Source organism: Heloderma suspectum, chromosome 17 (genome assembly GCF_057233095.1).
Source record: "Heloderma suspectum isolate Gila_16-S chromosome 17, 16-S_ref, whole genome shotgun sequence".
NCBI classification, from domain to species: domain Eukaryota; kingdom Metazoa; phylum Chordata; class Lepidosauria; order Squamata; family Helodermatidae; genus Heloderma; species Heloderma suspectum.
In genome coordinates this window covers 11213036-11232818 of record NC_139474.1, presented here as the reverse complement: position 1 = coordinate 11232818, position 19783 = coordinate 11213036, and the positions used below count along the sequence as shown (strand labels likewise).

At 49.4% G+C, this 19783-nt stretch overlaps 1 protein-coding gene across 8 annotated transcripts in view; it reads right to left on the bottom strand.

Annotated features, from left to right (window-relative positions):
• Positions 1–18327, bottom strand: part of GON4L (gon-4 like) — a 46952-nt gene extending 28625 nt beyond the window's left edge. For 2 of the 8 annotated variants that reach the window (XM_084824757.1, XM_084824754.1), the window contains exons 1-13: positions 18143–18225; positions 11656–11806; positions 11329–11571; positions 10150–10296; positions 9618–9811; positions 8653–8727; positions 7819–7869; positions 6762–6812; positions 6164–6259; positions 5357–5476; positions 3512–3685; positions 2780–2972; positions 1232–1327 (exon numbers count right to left, since the gene is read on the bottom strand). In XM_084824757.1, the coding sequence (XP_084680883.1) occupies positions 1232–1327; positions 2780–2972; positions 3512–3685; positions 5357–5476; positions 6164–6259; positions 6762–6812; positions 7819–7869; positions 8653–8727; positions 9618–9811; positions 10150–10296; positions 11329–11571; positions 11656–11779 (1564 nt within the window). In that variant the 5' untranslated portion in view covers positions 11780–11806; positions 18143–18225. Of the gene's footprint in view, positions 1–1231; positions 1328–2779; positions 2973–3511; positions 3686–5356; positions 5477–6163; positions 6260–6761; positions 6813–7818; positions 7870–8652; positions 8728–9617; positions 9812–10149; positions 10297–11328; positions 11807–18142 lie in introns of all 8 variants that reach the window. The other 6 variants (XM_084824755.1, XM_084824753.1, XM_084824759.1 and 3 more) reach the window with 5 other exon arrangements.
• Positions 18328–19783: the final 1456 nt, after the last annotated feature.

The window sequence follows — 19783 nt, the reverse complement described above, 5'->3', positions numbered from 1 at the left end:
CCTCCCAAGGCAGCATACAACAGTAAAACTCCCATAATAAAAACCGATGCAGTAATATAAACAGTAAAAACTCCAACAGCTGTTTTAATTGAGAATAGGTTTGGGGTTATTTTGTTTTAAATGTTTTTAACCAAGACATTTATTATTCTGTTTTTAAATGTTTTAACTGAGGACATCTCGTATATTTAAACTTTTATGTTGTAAACTGCTTTGAAGTGTCTTTTTAGATATAGTCAAGCAGTCCATAAATTGGTTAAATACATTAAATAAACACAGCACTAGTCAGGCCTCATCTTGAGTACTGTGCCCAGTTCTGGGCACCACACTTTAAGAAGGATGCAGACAAACTGGAGAGGGTTCAGAGGAGGGCAACAAAGATGATCAGGGGACTGGAAACAAAGCCCTATGAGGAGAGGCTGAAAGAACTGGGCATGTTTAGCCTTGAGAAGAGAAGACTGAGGGGAGATAGGATAGCGCCCTTCAAGTACTTGAAAGGTTGTCCCAGAGAGGAGGGCCAGGATCTCTTCTCCATCATCCCAGAGTGCAGGACACGGAATAATGGGCTCAAGTGACAGGAAGCCAGATTCCGGCTGAAGATCAGGAAAAACTTCCTGACTGCTAGAGCAATACGACAATGGAACCAATTCCCTAGGGAGGTGGGGGGCTCTCCCACATGGAGGCATGCAAGATGAAGCTGGACAGCCACTTGTCAGGGATGCTCTGACTTGGATTCCTGCATTGAACAGGGGGTTGGACTCGATGGTCTTATGGGCCCCTTCCAACCCTACTATTCTATGATTCTATGCACACACTCAGCCTGGGCTCTTTCCAGCCTCTTTGCAGCAAGATGCGCCCATGGATTTAAACCAGGGGTGGGCAACATGTGGCCCCCCATGCCCCTGGGTGCGGTCCCCGCCACCCCTGCTGCAGTAGTGTAGCAGCAAAAAAAAGAAAAGAAAAAAGGCTGTTTGCCAGCAAACTGCCACAGAGATTCAGAAGTGCCAAATTTAGCTTGTTTTCAAGCTAAATGTGGCCCTTTTGAGTCCCTCTGAGTTTTGGTGGCAAACAAGCAGCTGTTTGCCACTGCAGGTGGTGTGGCGGCGGCAGCACGGCCCCCAGGGGATTCCAGGGGCTGGAAACGGGCTCCCAGACTGTCCAAACCTGCCCACCCCAGATCTAGACAGAGGCAGCTGAGAAGCAGCCAAAGTCCAAAGCCCCCAAGCGAACGTACTTGTGATCCTCACAGCGCGGTCGTTCCTGAAGTCCTCCGTGTCCGGCTCATCCAGATCCTCCAGGAAGTTGTATTCCGGATCATCATCGTCATCATCTGTAAGAGACAGTCTTCCTTAACCAACATAAGGAACAGGAGTCAGCACTGCTAGGAAAGAGGGCGTCCTCCTCTGCGGATGCCTTCGCCAAGTGGCTCCCATTAGACTGGATTTCATATTGGAATGCTGTTTTGGCAAAGCTGCTTCCAAAGCTGCCCTGATACAAATCTATGACGCAGCCACACTCAGAATATGGTGTACAGTTCTGGTGACCGCACCTAAAAAGAGATTTTGCAGAGCTGGAAAAAGTGCAGAAAAGGGCCGCTAAAATGGTCAAGGGGCTGGAGCAACTCCCCTGTGAGGAAAGGCTGCAACATCTGAGATTGTTTAGCTGAGAAAAAAGGCAAGAAGGGAAGACATGATAGAGGTGTACATGGTGTGGAGAAAGTGGACAGAGAGACATTTTTCTCCCACTTCCATAATTCTAGAGCCCAATGGGCTCAGCTCATCGGTGGGCAATTCAGGACAGATAAAAGGAAGGGCTTCTTCACACAGCACAGAGTAAAACTGTGAAATTCATTTCCAGAAGATGTAGCAACGGCCACCAATTTGGATGGCTTTCAAAGGGGACTGGACAAGTTCATAGAGGAGAAGGCTATCAATGGCTCCTAGTCCGGATGGCTCTATGTTATCTCCAGTCTCAGAGGCAGTCTGCCTATGGACACCAGTTGCTGGAGAACATGGGGGGGAGGGTGCTGTTGCACTCCTGTCCTGCTTGTGGGCTTCCTGTGGGCAGCTGGTTGGTCACTGTGTGAAGAGAAGGCTGGACTAGTGGACTCTTGGCCTGATCGAGCAGGGATCTTCTTGTGTTCTTAACCAGGGCTGTGGGTATTCCCGATTGCACCACAGAAGTGTAAGAACATGGCAGTGGCATTCTGTAGCCCGTAAATCTCCCCTCGCATTTGAAAATCAAACAAGGTTCTAGCCCTTGTGGAGGCAAAGACAGGCTCGGAGGTGTGCAGGTAATCCGAGAAGAGATCTCGGTGGGCATCCGCAAGGCCATCCGCTTCCTTCCTCACCCTCTTCCACCACCGCAGGTGCTTTGCCCCGATGGCAAAGATCACGGTAGCACTGATGCGGCTGCCTCCCCTGGCCCTTTGAAGCCAGCATGGCAGCCAGGGACACCTCTGCCATGTTCTTACTGGCCAGAGGAAAAGTTTGCCTTGCTGTTGACCAGCTCCTTCCCCTGACTGGGAGAGCAGGGTGGCAATGTCATGGCTGCCTGTTCCAACTTTGGCTTTTTGAGACAGACAGCTGGAATAGCAGCGCAATGGCAGCAGGCAGGAGAGAGGAGGGAATGAGGAGGGGGAGCTATTCCCTAAATATCTACAAGGCTCAGAGTGGCCTGGTTTGCACATAATGCTGATCAATCGTTTATTTAACCCATGGTCTGTTGTCCTGCCCAGGGCTTATCTGGCAACAATCACACATACACAGTGACCGCTACGTGCCTTCGTTTTCCACGTCACCGTGCATGAGGCCGCCCAGCCACCTCTTCCACTCTTCGTCGTCCGCCGTGTTGGGGTCATACATATCTGGGGTGATGTCCGGGGCCCGTAGCTCGGCCTCCAACTGGCCAAGGGGCACATCCTTCAGGGGCCTCTTCGACCGGGTGCGGAAGGCGATCAAGCTGTCTTCCAGAGGCTGTGGGGGAGAGGGGAGGCACTGGGCGCTTTGAGGCTCAAACTGACTCCCCAAAGGGACAAGGGATAGCCACTGTGGTGTAGCGGCCAGAGGAGCCTGCCCCAGGCTGGTGCCCTCCAGATGTGTTGCACTGCAATGCCGAGCAGCTGCCTTGCATGCGGAAGGTCCCAGGTTCGATCTCCAGCATCTCCAGGTAAGGCTGGAAAAACGCCTGCTTAAAACCTGGGAGAGCTGCTGCCAGTCAGCGTTGACAATACTGGGCTAGATGGACCCAGGATCTGACTCAGCATAAGGCAGCTTCCGAAGTTCCTAGGCTGGCTTAAAGTGTCAGACTAGGACTGGGGAGGCCCAAGTTCAATTCACATGATCAACAGTGGCCATTCACAAACATGTGTTGCTGATAACACAAGCACCCTGGCACCGGAGATGCCAATGAACGCGAGGCTCCCTGTTGCTTTCACTGCAATAGACTAACGCAGCTGCCCCCGGAAGCTGACAAATGGAACCCCTCACGGGGTCAACGGCAGCACTGCTGTTACCTGGTAGGAGTCCATACACATGGGGCTGGATGCCAGTTCCTCGTCCACCGCGTGCAGCTTCTCCATGAAGGTGCTGTCCTTGCTCTGCTTCGGTTTGGGGGGCGGAGGGGGTCCCATAGGCACCACTTCAGCACTGATATGCCGCTGCAACGGGGGTGGGGAGGTTTTCTCTGCCTGAGTGAAGGAAGCAGAGAGCTCAGCTGAACCAACGGATTTCTACAGTTTTTATGCCACTGTCTCTGGCTTTTAGTAACGTGGTGTTTTTTTGTATTTGTTCGATGGGGTCTCTTTTTAATTGTCATGATATTTTGATTCCCCCCGCCCCCCGTAAACTGCTTTGGAAAAAGTAGTTTCCTAAAGTGTTATTGTTAATATTAATAAAAACAACAACAACACCACCACGCTCAAGGTGGGGCTGCCTTGGATGAATTTGTGGAAGCTGCCGTTAGCCCAAAATGCAGAAGCCCACAGGACCATTTTCCGCCTGTCCTGCAACAGCTGCACTGGTTTCCAATTTGCTTCTGGGCACAATTGAACATGCTGGTGTCTACCTTTAACGCCCCAAGGGCACAATCCCATGCATGTTTTGACAGGAAAAAAAATCCTACGCTCCCCAGCCAGTCTAAACATGCATAGGACTGCGCCCTAAACGGCCGGGGAGCAGGAGTTGGAAAGACCTGTGGACCTAGTGCAAATCACCCAGCCACTCCCTGATGGACCCAGCTTCTGCCCATCCCTGGTTTAGAGCACTGGTGGGGAACCTGTGGCTCCCGGCCCGGTTTTGCACAGCCCTCTGGACGAGGTGGGACCAGTCTTGCTCTCTGAACCCCCACTCTGGGAATGTTGCTGCCTCTTTTGCGTGTCTGCACATGGGGGGGGGGAGCTGTGGCTGCTACATGGCGAGCCTCGGGGGTGGGGCACACCTTGCAATGAGCTGTGGGGGGCAGGGGGCTGGAAGGAGAGGAAGAGGGCAGAGGAAGAGGGTTCCGCTCCTGGCCGTGGCAGGGAAGGATGCTGGGCAGCGGATGAACACGCATGAGCAGATGTGTGGAGGGCCCATTCAGTTTCTCAAGGCACAGCCCGAGCAGGCGGACCTATGACAGCAAAGCAAGTTGCAGCTGTACAGAAGCAGTGCAAGCCCGCAGGCCCAGTGGCTGGCGGAGGTGGCCTGGATGCGCACGTGCTATCTTCAGCAATGTTAGGAGCCACCAGGCCTAGAACCAACGACGGCCAGATGTGTGCTCAGCCACCCAGGAACATGAGCCAGCCAGGGCTGCAGGTCAGACGGTCGCCTGAGTTGTGATGCTCTCTCCACTTCCAAGGTGAGCCGGCACACTAAGGCAGCCAGCTCCCCCGATGTGGAAAGACAACCAAAGGCACCCAGCCTGGCTGGGAGTTCGCCTAGTCTATCAAGCCATCCTGGCTGTTGTTTCTTCCTGGCTCTGCATGGACTTTGCCTGGGCTATTGAGCCATCCTGGCTGTTGTTTCTTCCTGGCTCTGCATGGACTTTGCCTGGGCTATCAAGCCATCCTGGCTGTGCCTTCTTCCTGGCTCTGCATGGACTTTGCCTGGGCTATCGAGCCATCCTGGCTGTTGTTTCTTCCTGGCTCTGCATGGACTTTGCCTGGGCTATCGAGCCATCTTGGCTGTGCCTTCTTCCTGGCTCTGTACGGACTTGCTCTCAGCTTGCCCACTATGCACAGGATCTCCCCTGAAGTCCCAGAATCAGGGGCTCATGCCTCCTGCTTCTCCTCTCATGGCCACCTAAGACCTGGCATCCAACAGACGGGGTGCTTACAGAGCATCTCTTAGCCCCAAGGGTAACCCAGGAGAGACCCTCTTACCTCTAACGGTGTCACTCCCTCCTCGTCAGTCTCAGTCATATCGGGTGACCGCCTTGTCCGAGAGCGCTTGGCTCCCCGTGGAGACGACGCAGTGCTTTCCACATCGCTCTCCATCAGACTCTACAGAAAAGGTGAGAGGCATGAGGAAATCAAGCCAGCAGGGCGCTGTTATCAAACCGCCTCTCATCGGGTGCCCTGCTGTGCCTGCAGTTCACCTTCAGCACCGGGACATCCCATCAAAGGCTGAACAGACGGAAAAGGCGATGGATGGATAAGATCCGCATGTTCCTTTCCTGAGGCTCTCAGGACATTAGATGAGGCTCTGCTCTGAATGCTGCAGCCTTTGCAAGTATGGCTAGCAACCAGAAGCAGCAGGGTCTTCTCAGTGGTGGCTCCCACTCTGGGTTTTTTGTTTGTTTGTTCAACAATGAAACCCAATGACCTGGTGGTGGTCTCTCCCTCACTGGAGTTCTTCAAGCAGAGGCTGGGCAGCCCATCTGTTGGGGGTGTTCAAGCTCTGGATCTCCTGCATTGAGCAGGGGGCTGGACTAGATGACCTATCAGACCCCCTTCCGACTCCAGGATTATTTCTGTCTTCCTTGCCACGAGCTGTAACACAGGCCTAAATGCACCGAAGTGAAACTAAAGATTCTTTAAATCGACTGATGCTGGCATCTATGGTCACGGGCACAACACACTGCCTGAAAACCGAGGATGTAAAATCAAGCCTCCCACACACACCGCCTGACACCCTCTAGATGTGTTGGACTACAACTCCCATCACCCCCAACCAGTGGGGTGTCATACCTCCTCTGCCGTCTCATCCTCTTCCTCCTCCTCTGGCTGGTACTCTTCATCGGAGGAATCATCTTCCTCGAGGGGAATGTCCACAAACTGAGGGGGCTGTGGGAGAGGCAGAAGAGACCAACCAGCATCAGAAAAGAAAACAAGAAGTTTGACAGAACGGGCGGGGGTAGTCCTGTATTTAGAGATGGTGAGTGAGATAAGCTAGGGAGGCTGGGTTTACTCTCTGGGCCCGGGCCCAATAGTCTCATTAACAGTAGACCAGCATCACGGCCACTTCATTTCTTCCTCACAGTTACTGACATCTGAAAATCTTCAGAAAGCTTCAGTTATACTCAATTACACTCTGGATCGGAGCACATGGCCTCAAACTCAGAATCTAAGAAGCGCTGGCAAAATCCCAAGACGCCTGATTGGATCCTACACATTTTTAAAGCGAAAGCAGTTTCTAGTCCTCATGTGTGCGTGCGCGCGGGTGTATATACATGAGGGTTCAGAAATAAATGAGAGCACTAGCAGACATTATTCCTGTTCCTCAAGTCCCAATCCCCCGCCCCGCCAGTGCCTAACAAATCCACCAGCAACCCTGCCAAATAGTAACCTTGATTTCATTTGCCTTCTTGATTGGAGAAATATTCCACGTAGGAATTACCTGAGGGAAAAAAATCCCATTATTTATCCGTCATAAACACCAACGCAAGGAAGCACATGCGTAAGTCCTACTACCCAGTTCATTTATTCAGAGCCTGTCCTTTCCTCTGAAGGTAAACAAACTACAGCTAGATTAGGGGGGTCAACAAGCACCCCTTGGGCCATGTCCCTGTCCCCCCCATTCCAGTTGTGAGAAGCAAATGAGTGGTGTGAAAGGAGGAAGTGGAGGTTACAGTAATGGGACTTTCATTATAGGCCATGGGTGGGGTGGGGGGTCTCTAAGAGACAAGAATCCATCAAGTCTCTTCCAGTTATCACAGGGGCTCTGATTTACATAACTCGTTCCTTCTAGAACAGTGGTGGGGGACCCTTTTTTATATTAAGGGTCACTGATGTGCAAAATCAGTTGGGCCACATGCAAGTATGAATTGCATTCATTAAATTATGGGTTCTTAATTGTATCATAACAATAACTTGGGTTCCTGCACTGAGCAGGGGGTTGGACTTGATGGTCTTGTGGGCCCCTTCCAACCCTACGATTCTATGATTCTACCCTCTCCCAGTAGCGGCCTCCAACCAGGCACTCTTCTCACCATCCCATCCCTCGGTGGGAAAGTGTTTCCTGGAAATACCGGGGGCACGACGAAATCAATCACAGGGTGACATCTGGACTGTGGCCTAAAGATTCCCCACCCATTCTAGAAGAAAACCTTATGTATTTACCGTTACAGCTTCACCCGGATGTTCTTTTCAGCTCTCTATGGGGCTCAATGCAACCCCCTAGGATCGGGAGGTTTAAACTGCCAGGCCGGGTTTTAGCAACTTGACCCCTTGATTTGTATGTTGCTTTCTCCTGCTGCAAACTGCCTCCCATTTTTTAGGGTTGTAAGCAGCCTTGGGTATTGTCATGGCAATAGAAAGGAGAGACAGAAATCATCTAAATACAGTAGCCCACGCCCCTTTCTCAAGCCGGCACAAAGCCAAGGCAAAAATGCACGCCTACTCACCACTCCTTTCTCCACCACTTCCTTCAGTTTGGAGCGTGTCATTTTTGGCTCCTGAGGGGAAAGACAGATAAGAATATAAGAAAAGAGACTTAATTAGCATTTCACTTGCTGCTGCAAAGATGGATATAGCTACAAAATAGAAATACTTGGAAAACCTAACAATATGGAAGATAGCAGATAGGTTAACTTGCAGATAGGTTAACATGTAGATCTAGAGCAACAAGAGGAATAAATGAGACTGACACCTTCAAACCTATTTGGCGCAACTTTATTACCTTTGCAAACAAAATAGACTCTCCACATGGATCTCCAGATCATCTAAAGAAGTTCTGGATAAATCCCTTTTAATATATCAAAGACAATACCGATATACCAGTTCCAAAATCTGACTGAACGAATTTTTACTGTTGTTTCTGTGATGTTTTGTTATTACTGTAACATATGTTTACTTTTAATAAAAAAATTAAAAAAGAATATAAGAAGAACCCTGCTGGATTAGACCAAGGGTCCATCAGTCCAGCATTCTATTTACACAGTGGCCAAGCAGCTGCCTGTAGAAAACCTGTAAGTACGGTACAAGCGCAATAGCACCCTCCCGCCCATGTTCCCCAGCAACTGGTATTGACAGGCATACTGCTTCTAATACTGGAGGTAGCATATAGCCATCAGGACTAGTAGCCACTGATAGCCTATCATTCCATTACAAACGGCCATCATTGCATTACAAATTAGACAAACTGTGGTCACGATGATCCCCACTTCTTTTCATTCTGACGCGCACCCTGCTTCTGGGGGCGAGCCAATTTCCAGTACCCCTATGAGGGAGGGACTTACGAACACAGGGATGTCTTCCGTCTCACTGATGGCAGCTTTCATCATGGCCACGACGTGCTCATTCGTGATCACTTCCTGCAATGACACGTACAAAAAGAGGATGCTCACTTGCTTTATTCCAGCATTGGGAGAAATCCACCCCTAACTGCAGGATTATTTATTTTATTTATTAAATTTTAATCTGCCCAATAACAAGCGCTCTGTGGGCAGATTACAAATGGTGAAAAGATTAAAATACAATACAAATACAATACAAACGGGAGAGGCAGGAAAAAACAAGAGAGAGAAACAATTCTCAAAGTGCCCCAGTGGTCTCTTCGTGCCCAATATGGTTCGGAATAAAATTCCTTCTTCAGGGGCTTTTACGTACTCCCCTTACCAATACCGTGCCTCGATGAGATCTTTGAATTTTCTCCTCTGCTAAATGCAGGTTGTAACTGCTTGCAGGGGTTCCTTTTCCTGTCCAAGAGCTTGCTTGGAAGTGGCTCTGAAGCACCGCAGCTGTGGCCACTCCTCAAGCTTGGAATTCATCCCGTGCTAGGTAACCCACAGCAAACCCAACAGGGTGAACATCACACTACATCTCAACCTAACCTACCTTGCAAGGTTGTTGAGAGTATAAAATAATTCTATACACCACCATGGGGGACAAGCAAGACATACACGTTAGCCAAGAAGTCAGCCTTGTAAATAACCACTTTCCTGGTCGCCTATGTCGAGTAGCAGTTATCTACAGGTGACCAAGCTGGGAGGTTTTGGTTAAATGGATGCTAGCTCGCTTTCTTCCATGCCATCAGTGTCTGACATGGGGATGTGCAAGGCAAGTCAGCTAGTAATTATTGTTTTGTGGGCTACTGAGTTCAGCTGTCTTATGAGCAAGGCTGCGAGCAGTAAGAGATTCCTTGCAACCTTCAGTGGCGATATGCTCACTGGACACTCTCCTTCTGCATCCCTTCTGCACTTACATGAAGGATGTTCCTCACATTGACGGCTGTGAGATTGTGCTGTTTTGCCCCATCTTCCAAAGTCCGGTCCAGGGTGTCATCCAGTTTGAGGTCACAAGCCAAGGGCCCTTCCTCCTCCTCCTCCCGGCATCTCCCTTCCCGTTTCCGTTTTGTAGCTTTCCTCCGCTTTCTCTTCCCTCCTTCTTCTCGTTCTTCTGGAAGCCGGAAACAAACACACACTTGATCAAAACGGGGCTACCTCTGAGTCGTCACTCAGCCATGAAGTTCACTGGATGAGTTTTGGCCAATCACGCTCCCTGCCTCTCTCAGCCTAGCCTACCACGCAAAGTTGCTGCGAAGATAAAATCAGGGAGGGCAGAACTTGCGCTCCTTAGAGCAAAGGGTGAGATAAAAATATAATAAAACGAATGAACCACTACAAGCAGATTTCCACGTTCACTTTTCCAAGCGCAGGGTCACTTCTGCATGCGACTCAAAATGACCCCAATGTCACTCCGTCCTAAGATCTGCTTTGTGGGCGCACTGCACTCACCCACTGGGATGAAAAGCCCCTTCTCCTCTGCTTCTTCCTTAACCTCTTGGAGCAATTCTGCACCCAACGTGGCCTTGGGGGCCTTCCCATTTGGAGGGTCATCTCCCGCCTCCCCTTCAGCCTTCATCTTCGGAGAAAGGCCGCCAGCTGAAATCAACGGAGTGGAGATACACTGAAAACATACTTATAGCAGACAGGGCCATGGAGCCCCAAGGGTGATTAGAGGCATACGCACATCCCTACATGACTCATTCATTTTAGATGGGGCCGCAGCAGTTCGCGTTGTCGGGCGCCTGCAAAGGCCCATGGCCCTACAGAGAACCCGCTGCGGACTCCCAGGGCTTCCTGGCCCTGCCACTCCCCTCCCCTGGTGTCCCTGCCTGTTCCTCTGCCCTCTCAGAGCATGCCAGCAGGGGCAATTCTGAGGAAATGGAGCAGCCTCCTCCGCACCAGGGGTCTCTAATGTGGTGTTCGTGGACATCTCTCTTGGCATCCACGAGGCTCCATGTCCCTCATTTCTACAGTGTTAATCTGGGAATCTGGCATGCTGCAAAGTGAAGCGCTGCCAGTTTGCACATAAATGCTAAACTATGGCTAAGCATTACATTCAAAAGCCTCAGGGCTCCCACCCACCCCTTCTCCAGCATGGCTGCGAGGAGATCAGAAGTTTTTGCTCCTTTTTTCAACTAATCAGTTACTTGATATGCCAAACCAAACTGTGGTTCTTGTTCACTAGTTTAGGGAAACAAACCAACTTCAAACCGTGGTTTATGATCCTTGCTTGTTTCCCTAAACCACAGTTAACACTAGCCACATTTGTCCATGTTCAGACAAAACAGGAAACTGCACTTAGTTGAAAACGGAAGCAAAGGCTTACAATCTCTTCCTTGCGGATGCGCCAAAGGAGGGGGAGTGTGCGCAAGTAAAGGCTCACCCAGGTTTATTCCCGTAGCACAAAACTGTAGCCTAGCATAACGTCTGAATGCAGCCACTTAGGGCATCTTGCCCAAGCCCCCCCACCCCTCAGGAAAGCCTGGAGCCAGCAATGATTTTAGATTTCCTTCTCACCTTATTTCAAGGGCTGAAGATGAAATACAAATATATGAGGGAGACAAAGCAAAGCTAGTTTTATGATTTCTGCAGCACTGTGCCAAGCTTTGACACGTACTGGCAGCTTACCTTCACACTCCAGCTTTTGGTCCATCGTATCCACCAGGAGCTCAGTTGACAGAGATAACTTTGCATCCCTGCACTCTTCGGCTCGCTGCAAACAAAGAACTGACCCAGCCTTTGACGAGATCTTTCCACCTCTCAGAGAGGCCTCTGCCAATTCCTGCCGGCCTTTCCAAATGGCATCTCTAGATGGAATCGCAACTCCCTTTGCTGGTTCACCACCAGCAGCTCGCAAGTCCCCTGCAGGTGCTGGCAAAGTAGGGGAAGATGAACAGATGGTGCTGTTTTGCCCCTCAACCTGCAGAACCAGACCACAGGGCTGGTTCATCCCACCTGAGGGAGAAGTCTCCATTTGAACAGACTGTGCATCTGAAGAGAGGCCCGACTCCTCCTCCTCGGTATCTGCCATAACAGCTCTTCTCTTCTTGCACGGCAACATCTTCAGGGAGAGAGACATCCCGACTAAAGCTCCCTTGATGTCACTCTGCAAAGACAGAGGACAGGATAGACTACTGCAACGTATTATGCACAGAGCTGCCCTTGAAGACTATTTGGAAACTTCAGCTCGTTCAGCAGCCTAATTCCGAAGTGGGATGTGTCACTCTCATCCTATTACACCCATGTTAAAACAGCTTCTGCTACTCCTTTTTTCTAGAAACATGGTTCTTATTCTTTGCACATACCAATTCCTCATCTGGAAAAGCAGTTTCCCAGCACTGGGAATGTATTTACTTGTACTCATGGTTGTGGGAGAGGCAGATATTCTTCTTAGGCTCATTGACTGAAAATACATATAATAGCTTCCTTTTTCTTTCTCTGTGCTTCTGTCAAATCTTCATCTTCTATGGTCTATTTGATTAATTCTACCCAGTGATGATACAGTCTGATTCCTGAGCTGTTAAGATTTCAGTTTGTATTTACTATTTTCTTGTTCCTGTTTATTTTAGTTATTATCTTTCTGCCAATGTTATCTTAAACATACCCAGGTGACCTTTAAGATCCTCAGGGGAAGCACTGCTGGTCATTCCAAAACTAACAGACTGTCACCACGCAATACCTCAACGGCAGGCCTTCTCCGTAGTGGCGCCCACCCTTTGGGAAGCCCTCCCCCATGCAGTCTATGAGTCAGAAAATGTGGCATCTTTCAAATGCCTCCTGAAAGTACACTTGGTTCACCCAGGCTTTCCCTGGGCTGTAATTAAATTTATCATGCTGCCCTTGTAATGCTTTTATTGTAACTGGAAGTGTTTTTAATGTGATTTTAATATTTATTGTGAACCGCTGAGAGATTATATTTAGCTGTATATAAGTGTCACAAATAAATAAAATAAAAACTTCAATTTTTTTTTTAAAAGAGCTTCCAGGAACAGTTGGAAGTGATCATATTAACCCTTGTATCCCTAAATGACCTGGGACTGTGGTACTTGAATTCGTTTATTTACCTCTTTCCTTCCAACTGCTCCTGCAGTCCTGTCCCCAGTTCCCTGGGAGTAAATGCCAATGAACTCAATGGGGCTTACTTCTGAGTAGACATGTATAGGATTGCACTGTTAGGGATTCTTTGTTCAGCACTGTGAAATATTTAACTGCATGACAATAAACAGAAATCTGTTCCACCAGCTCAGGACCTTAACTATGATCCTTCTGCCACCATACCTTAAACTCATCTTCCCTAACTCCAGTTTACCCTATGCCAGTCTTTTTCATTACTCTCTCCCTCAAGAAGAAAGCTACCCTCTACAGCCCACAGCCATTTAGAGCAGGAGCAGGCAGGCCTTAGATTTCTTAAGGCTGCAATCCAAAACCCCTTTTCCTGGACATATCCCCACTGAACACAATGGACCTTAGAAGAAATAAACAGGATTGTGCTGTTATTTATTTAGAGCAAATCTATGTGCATTTATGTATTTATTTATTTAAAGCATTTTTATCCCACTTCTCAGGCAGACACAGTCAATGAAAACAAGACACTCCCTGCCCAACCTTTACCATCTCAAAAGGCACAACACAAAAGGAAATGCAGATGAGGAGGGAAGAGGAAAAAAAGCAAGTGGCCCCTCAGCAAGGCTAGCGAAATAGCTCTGTTTCCCATCTCACATAGCCTTCCAGATGTTGCTGGACTGCAACTCCCATCACCCCTAGCTAGCATGGCCAATGGTGAGGGATGATGGGAGTTGCAGTCCAACAACATCTGGAGGGCCACGCGTTCCCCATCTCTGATTTAGAGTGTGGGCTGAGGCCTCTGGGAATGACTTCAGAACAAGAGATGCTACAGCATTAATAAAGCTACAGAGACATCGGCTCCATCAGCAACTTGGATACAGGAGTCCATTAGGAACCCCATGTTAAGAGCAGGGTAGACATAAAATGAATACTGTATTTTTAAAGGAAGAATGTCAGCTGGGAAGTTCCGGGGATCTAGCAGGATTGGAACTGGGAGCCTCAGAGGACAGGGTGCTGGTGCCTGCAGTAGCAAGCTATTTGTGAAGCCACACTGGAGACAGAAGGCGACAGTATTACATGTCTAGGTCCGACCTTTGTTCCACCCACTAACCCACTGGTTCTTCCTGGCCAGGATATAAATGCTTCCAGGTCACAGTGGGAAGAATAATAGAATAGTAGGGTTGGAAGGGGACTACAAGGCCATAGAGTCCAACCCCCTGCTCAATGCAGGAATCCAAGTCACAGCATCCCTGACAGATAGCTGTCCAGCGTCGTCTTGAACGCCTCCAGTGTGGGAGAACCCACCGCCTCCGCAGGTAATCGGTTCCATTGTCATATTGCTCTAACAGTCAGGAAGTTTTTCCTGATGTTCAGCCAGAATCTGGCTTCCTGGAACTTGAGCCCATTATTCCGTGTCCTGAACTCTGGGATGATCGAGAAGAGATCCTGGCCTTCCTCTCTGTGACAACCTTTCAAGTACTTGAAGAATGCTATCATATCTCTCCTCAGTCTTCTCTTCTCAAGGCTAAACATGCCCAGTTCTTTCAGTCTCTCCTCATAGGGCTTTGCTTCCAGTCCCCTGATCATCTTTGCTGCCCTCCTCTGAACCCTCTCCAGTTTGTCTGCATCCTTCTTAAAGTGTGGTGCCCAGAACTGGACACAGTACTCCAGATGAGATCTCACCAGTGCTGAGTAGAGGGGAACTAGTACTTCCCGGGATTTGGAGCTATGCTTCTGTTAATGCCGCCCAAAACAGCATTGGCCTTTTTTGCAGCCACATCACATTGTTGGCTCATCTTCAGCTTGTGATCAACAACAATTCCAAGATCCTTCTCGCTTGTAGTATTCTTGAGCCAAGTATTCCCCATCTTGTAACTGTGCATTTGGTTTCTTTTTCCTAGGTGCAGAACTTGGCATTTATCCCTGTTAAATGTCATTCTGTTGTTTTCTGCTCAGTGCTCCAGTCTATCAAGATCACTTTGAATTTTGTTTCTGTCTTCCAAAGTATTAGCTATCCCGCCCAATTTTGTGACATTTGCAAATGTGATCAGCATTCCCTGCACCTCCTCCTCCAAGACATTAATAAAAATGTTGAAGAGCACTGGGCCCAGGACAGAGGGCACTGACCGAGGACCTGGATTTATGCTGAAATGCCCACTTGCTAGCCCATGCTCCCAGCACCCACTGTTTCTGAAAGATTAGTCGGCTGTTGACCTTAGTCCTTCCTGAGGCTGCAAATGGACCACGTGGCTACAGTTCTCCAGACCCAGGCTCTAGTTCTCTCTAATACTTGTTCTCTTGAATGGGTTGCTTCTCCAGTTCCAGACCCTGGCTTCCTACTTACCTGTGCTCTCCTGAGGACCTGCCCAGTGCTCTACCAGTCCTTACTTTGCCAGGATGCTGGTCTCAGCTCCTTAGCTGCTGACAGCCCACCACTAAACCCAGTTCAATATTTCAGGTCACCCATGAACTCCTTGATCGGCATTATGGAAGCTGCTGTCTCAGCTCCCTCGTCTGCAATACAGTGCCACACACAATTTTTCTATAGCAAATATACCTGGTATTTATATACTAAGCATGAACCGACCCATACACTACGCTCAGCATCTAAGACCCTCTTCCAGCTGCCTCCTCTGAGGGAGACTCAAAGGGTGGCAACAAGGGAGAGGGCCTTCTCGGTGGCAGCCCCCAATAATGGAATAATTTCCTGATGAGGCCTGCCTGGCACCAACATTGTTATCTTTTCGGCACCAGGTTAAGACCTTTCTCTTCTCTCAGGCATTTGGCAGCATGTGGTGAGTTTTAATCAGATCCTGGATTGTCTTTGGCTGATTGTTTTTAGATGTGTGCTGCCTGTTTATATGTTTTTATGTAAATGGTTTCTGTACTTTGTATAATGTATTTTAATGGTTTAATTTTTGTGAACCACCCAGAGAGCTTCAGCTGTGGGGCGGTATAGAAATATAATATATGAAATCAAATATAGCACCAAGTGAGATTAGGGAGAACCACGGGCTCAGTGCTGGAGCACCTGCTTTGCACGCAAAAGGTCACCGGCTCAGCCCTCAGCATCTCCGTGCAGGGCTGGGAAAGACCCTGTCTGATACCCCACAGAGCTGCTGCCAACCGGTGTAGACAATATTGAGGGAGATGGACTAATAGTCTGACGCAATATAAGGCAGCGTCCTATATTTTCAGAGTGCTTCACATACATTATCTCAATAACTTGTACAACAGCCCTGTGAGGTGGGTCAGTATTCTCCCCATACTGCAGATGAGAAGGCTGAGAGAGCAGCTCGTCCGAAGCCCTCCAGTGAGTTCATGGTTAGCTTTCCCAACTTGGTGTCATCATTCCCACCACACTACACTAGCTCTCATTGAGTGAGACCTGTTCACAGTGCTTTAGGGCAAAGTTCTATGCATGTTTAGATAGAAAAAAGTCCTACAACATGCTGGCTGGGGAATGCTGGGAGTTGTAAGACTTTTTTCTGCCTAAATATACACAGGATTTATACACAAATACCTTAGGGTATTTGAACAATACTTACAATAAACTAGTAGTAACAATGTTGCAGATAGTTACTGAGGCTGAGACAGTAGCTGATGCTCTCCTTACATATGAAAACTTATTACTGCCCTAACAGGAAGAAAACAGAACTACTTAGCAGCAACAAAGATCGCTTTGGTCCACATAAATTACTGGCTTACACACACATTTAGGATACAATTCCATGCAAGTTTAGAGCGAAAGAAGTCATACAAGTCCAAGCAGAATTGTAGGACATTTTTTCTGTCTAAACATGCCTAGGATTGCGCCTTAGCTGCTTAAAAATAGGCCGGTCAAAATTAATGATGTATATTGCCAACATATTACATAATTTTTTGATTGTTAGCATTTTGTTTTCATACTTTGGGTTTATTTTTATTGTAAACCACCCTAAAATATAAATTTTAAAGGGCAGTATATAATTACTCCTAAATATATGGACCATTTTGTGTGAAAGTGTTTTTCTGGGGCTTCACCACTTCCTTGTTCAGGTATGTGAAAATACAACAAAACGCAAACAATAAATCCCATTGATCTAGTAAATTCTAGAAGAGCAGGTGTGTTAAAATTTATTGGAGCAAAAGCAAACGGTCATGTTATACTACGAAGCCTAACCATCTTCTTTCAATATGAGCTTTTGATACATGCACGGAGAGCCATTTGTGGTTAAAGTATTGGGGCTTAGACCAGAGAGACATCGGTTCAACTCCCCACTCAGTCACAAACCTCACCGAGTGACCTCACTCTCTCCCAGCTTAAACTACCTCACAGGTTTGTTATGAGAATAATATACAGTTGGAGAAAGCACAGTGTGTACAGTCCTGAGCTCCTTGGAAGAAGGGTGAGGTAAAGAGGTAATAACTCTGCACAGCATCTGCGATTTCTGTATGTATTCATGTTTATCTTTCTCCCCCACCTTCCTTGGCGAGTTGTCTGCATATGTCTCACAGCCTTCCCTACCCATGTGCTCTACAGATGTGTTGAATTACAACTCCCATCATCCCCAGCCAGCATCACCCCTTTCCAAAACGTGGGCTGAGGCACAGTTGGTTACACAAGAAAGATGAAAGTAAAAACAACAAGAAGAAAAGGAGATAAGGGCAGAATAAGGGAAGTACATCTACATAAATAGATTAAAGATTCACTAGGTGACTTAAAACCAAGTCTTGTAGTAATTAACACCACAGTGGGATGAGCTTCCTCAGGGGGCATAACATGGATAAGGAAGCTGGTTATTATACATAATGAGATCTAGCAGCCTCCCCAAATTTGCCACACTCCAATGGCCATATTGGCTGGGGGTGGTGAAAGTTGAAGTCCAACCCACTCAGGGGGGCACCAGGCTGGCATCAGCCATGGCGGCTAGGAGTGATGGGAGTTGTAGTCCACCCCACCCAGGGGGAACCAGGCTGGCATCAGCCATGGCGGCTAGGGGTGATGGGAGCTGTAGCCCACCCCACCCAGGGGGCACCAGGCAGGCATCAGCCATGGCGGCTAGGGGTGATGGGAGCTGTAGCCCACCCCACCCAGGGGGCACCAGGCAGGCATCAGCCATGGCGGCTAGGGGTGATGGGAGCTGTAGCCCACCCCACCCAGGGGGCACCAGGCAGGCACTGCCCAGGCTGGCTGGGGCGAAGGGAGCTGCAGTCCAACACAAACGGAGGGCTCGAGGGGGAGGGAGGCGGCTACACCCGGAGCGGCCGCCCCTCAGCACCAGCCCGCTCCCAGGAACCCCGCCCGGCCCGGCCCGGCCCGGCCCCCTCTCCCGGCCGGCCCGGCCCCCTCTCCCGGCCAGCCCGGCCCCCTCTCCCGGCCAGCCCGGCGACTCACCGCGCGCTCTCCGCCGCCGGCCCGGCTCCACAGCGGCTGCCCGCCGCCATTACCCCCCGCAGCGCCGCTTTCTCCCAAACCGGAAGCGGGAGTGACGCGCCACCGGAAAGGGGAGCCGGCGGGAGGGCGGGGCGCACGCCCCGGCAGGACCGCCTCGCGCCGCCATGTTTCTTCCTGGCTGCGGCGAGGAGCGGCGGCGGCGGCGTCGCGGCGGGGGGACGGGAGGTTAAGGAAGGACCCAGACGTTTAACGGCAGCAGTTTTACAGCGGGAGGAGCAGGCGGTGTTCTGTCGAGGCCTCGGGAGGCCCGCGATGCGTTTATCTCCCGCAGAACGGGCACGGGGCGAGTGACGCCAGCCGTCCTCCTGAGGCGGGCATGTGAGGGAAGGGCAGAGGTTCTGTGCCACAGGGGACGCGAAGGCCGCCATCTTTGTTGCTGGCGGAGCGCCGAGAGCCGCCATTTGTGGATATTGTTCCTTTTATGAACGCTACTTGGAAGCTCACGAGCGCGAAGAGGCTGGCACGTGACTTCAGGGGCGGGGCCGGGAGGGCACGTGGCCAAGGTTATCGGGGCGGGGCTGGTATAGTCTGTCCCACGCCCCCGTGACGCCACATTCTTTGGATTCAGCCTTGTGTGACGTCACCCCAGGGGCATTTGTGATGGTGGTGGTTTGTCAAGATACGTATTCTAAGACAAGTATCTTAATAACAACGCAGAATCCAGTGATCAGAGCGGGAAACCTTATTTACAATATTATTTTAATAAAAGACAAATATAATCCCAAAACATCAATAGAAGTACCACTAAATTTATAAATTAAACAGCCACAGCAGCACATGCTCCAAGACTGTGAAGTCCTCCATCCTTCTGCTTGTGTATTGCAAATAAGGTGGGCACTTATGCACTGTCAAAAAAGAGGAGTACAGGAGGATACCGATTAGCATAATATTTGCATATGCCACTTTATATGTGCAAACTTAGACAAACTTGTTGTTGTTGTTCAGTCGTTCAGTCGTGTCCGACTCTTCGTGACCCCATGGACCATAGCACGCCAGGCCTTCCTGTCCTGCGCTCTCTCCCGGAGCGTGCTCAAGTCCATATTCATTGCATCAGTGATGCTATCTAGCCATCTCATCCTCTGCCGTCCCCTTCTCCTTTTGCCTTCAGTCTTTCCAAGCATCAGGGTCTTTTCCAGAGAGTTTTCTCTTTGCATTAGGTGGCCAAAATATTTGAGCTTCAGCTTCAGTATCTGTCCTTCCAATGAGCACTCAGGGTTGATTTCTTTTAGGATAGACTGATTGGACCTCCTTGCAGTCGAGGGGACTCGTAAGAGTCTTCTCCAGCACCACAGTTTGAAAGCATCAATTCTTCGGCGCTCAGCCTTCCTTACAGTCCAGCTCTCACAGCCATACATTACTACTGGGAAAACCATAGCTTTGATTAGACGGGCCTTTGTCGGCAAGGTAATGTCTCTGCTTCTTACTATGCTGTCTAGGTTTGCCATAGCTTTCCTCCCAAGGAGCAAGCGTCCTTTAAGTTCATGGCTACAGTCACCGTCTGCGGTGATCTTGGAGCCCAAGAAAGTAAAATCTGTCACTGCTTCCATTTCTTCCCCTTCTATATGCCAGGAAGTGATGGGG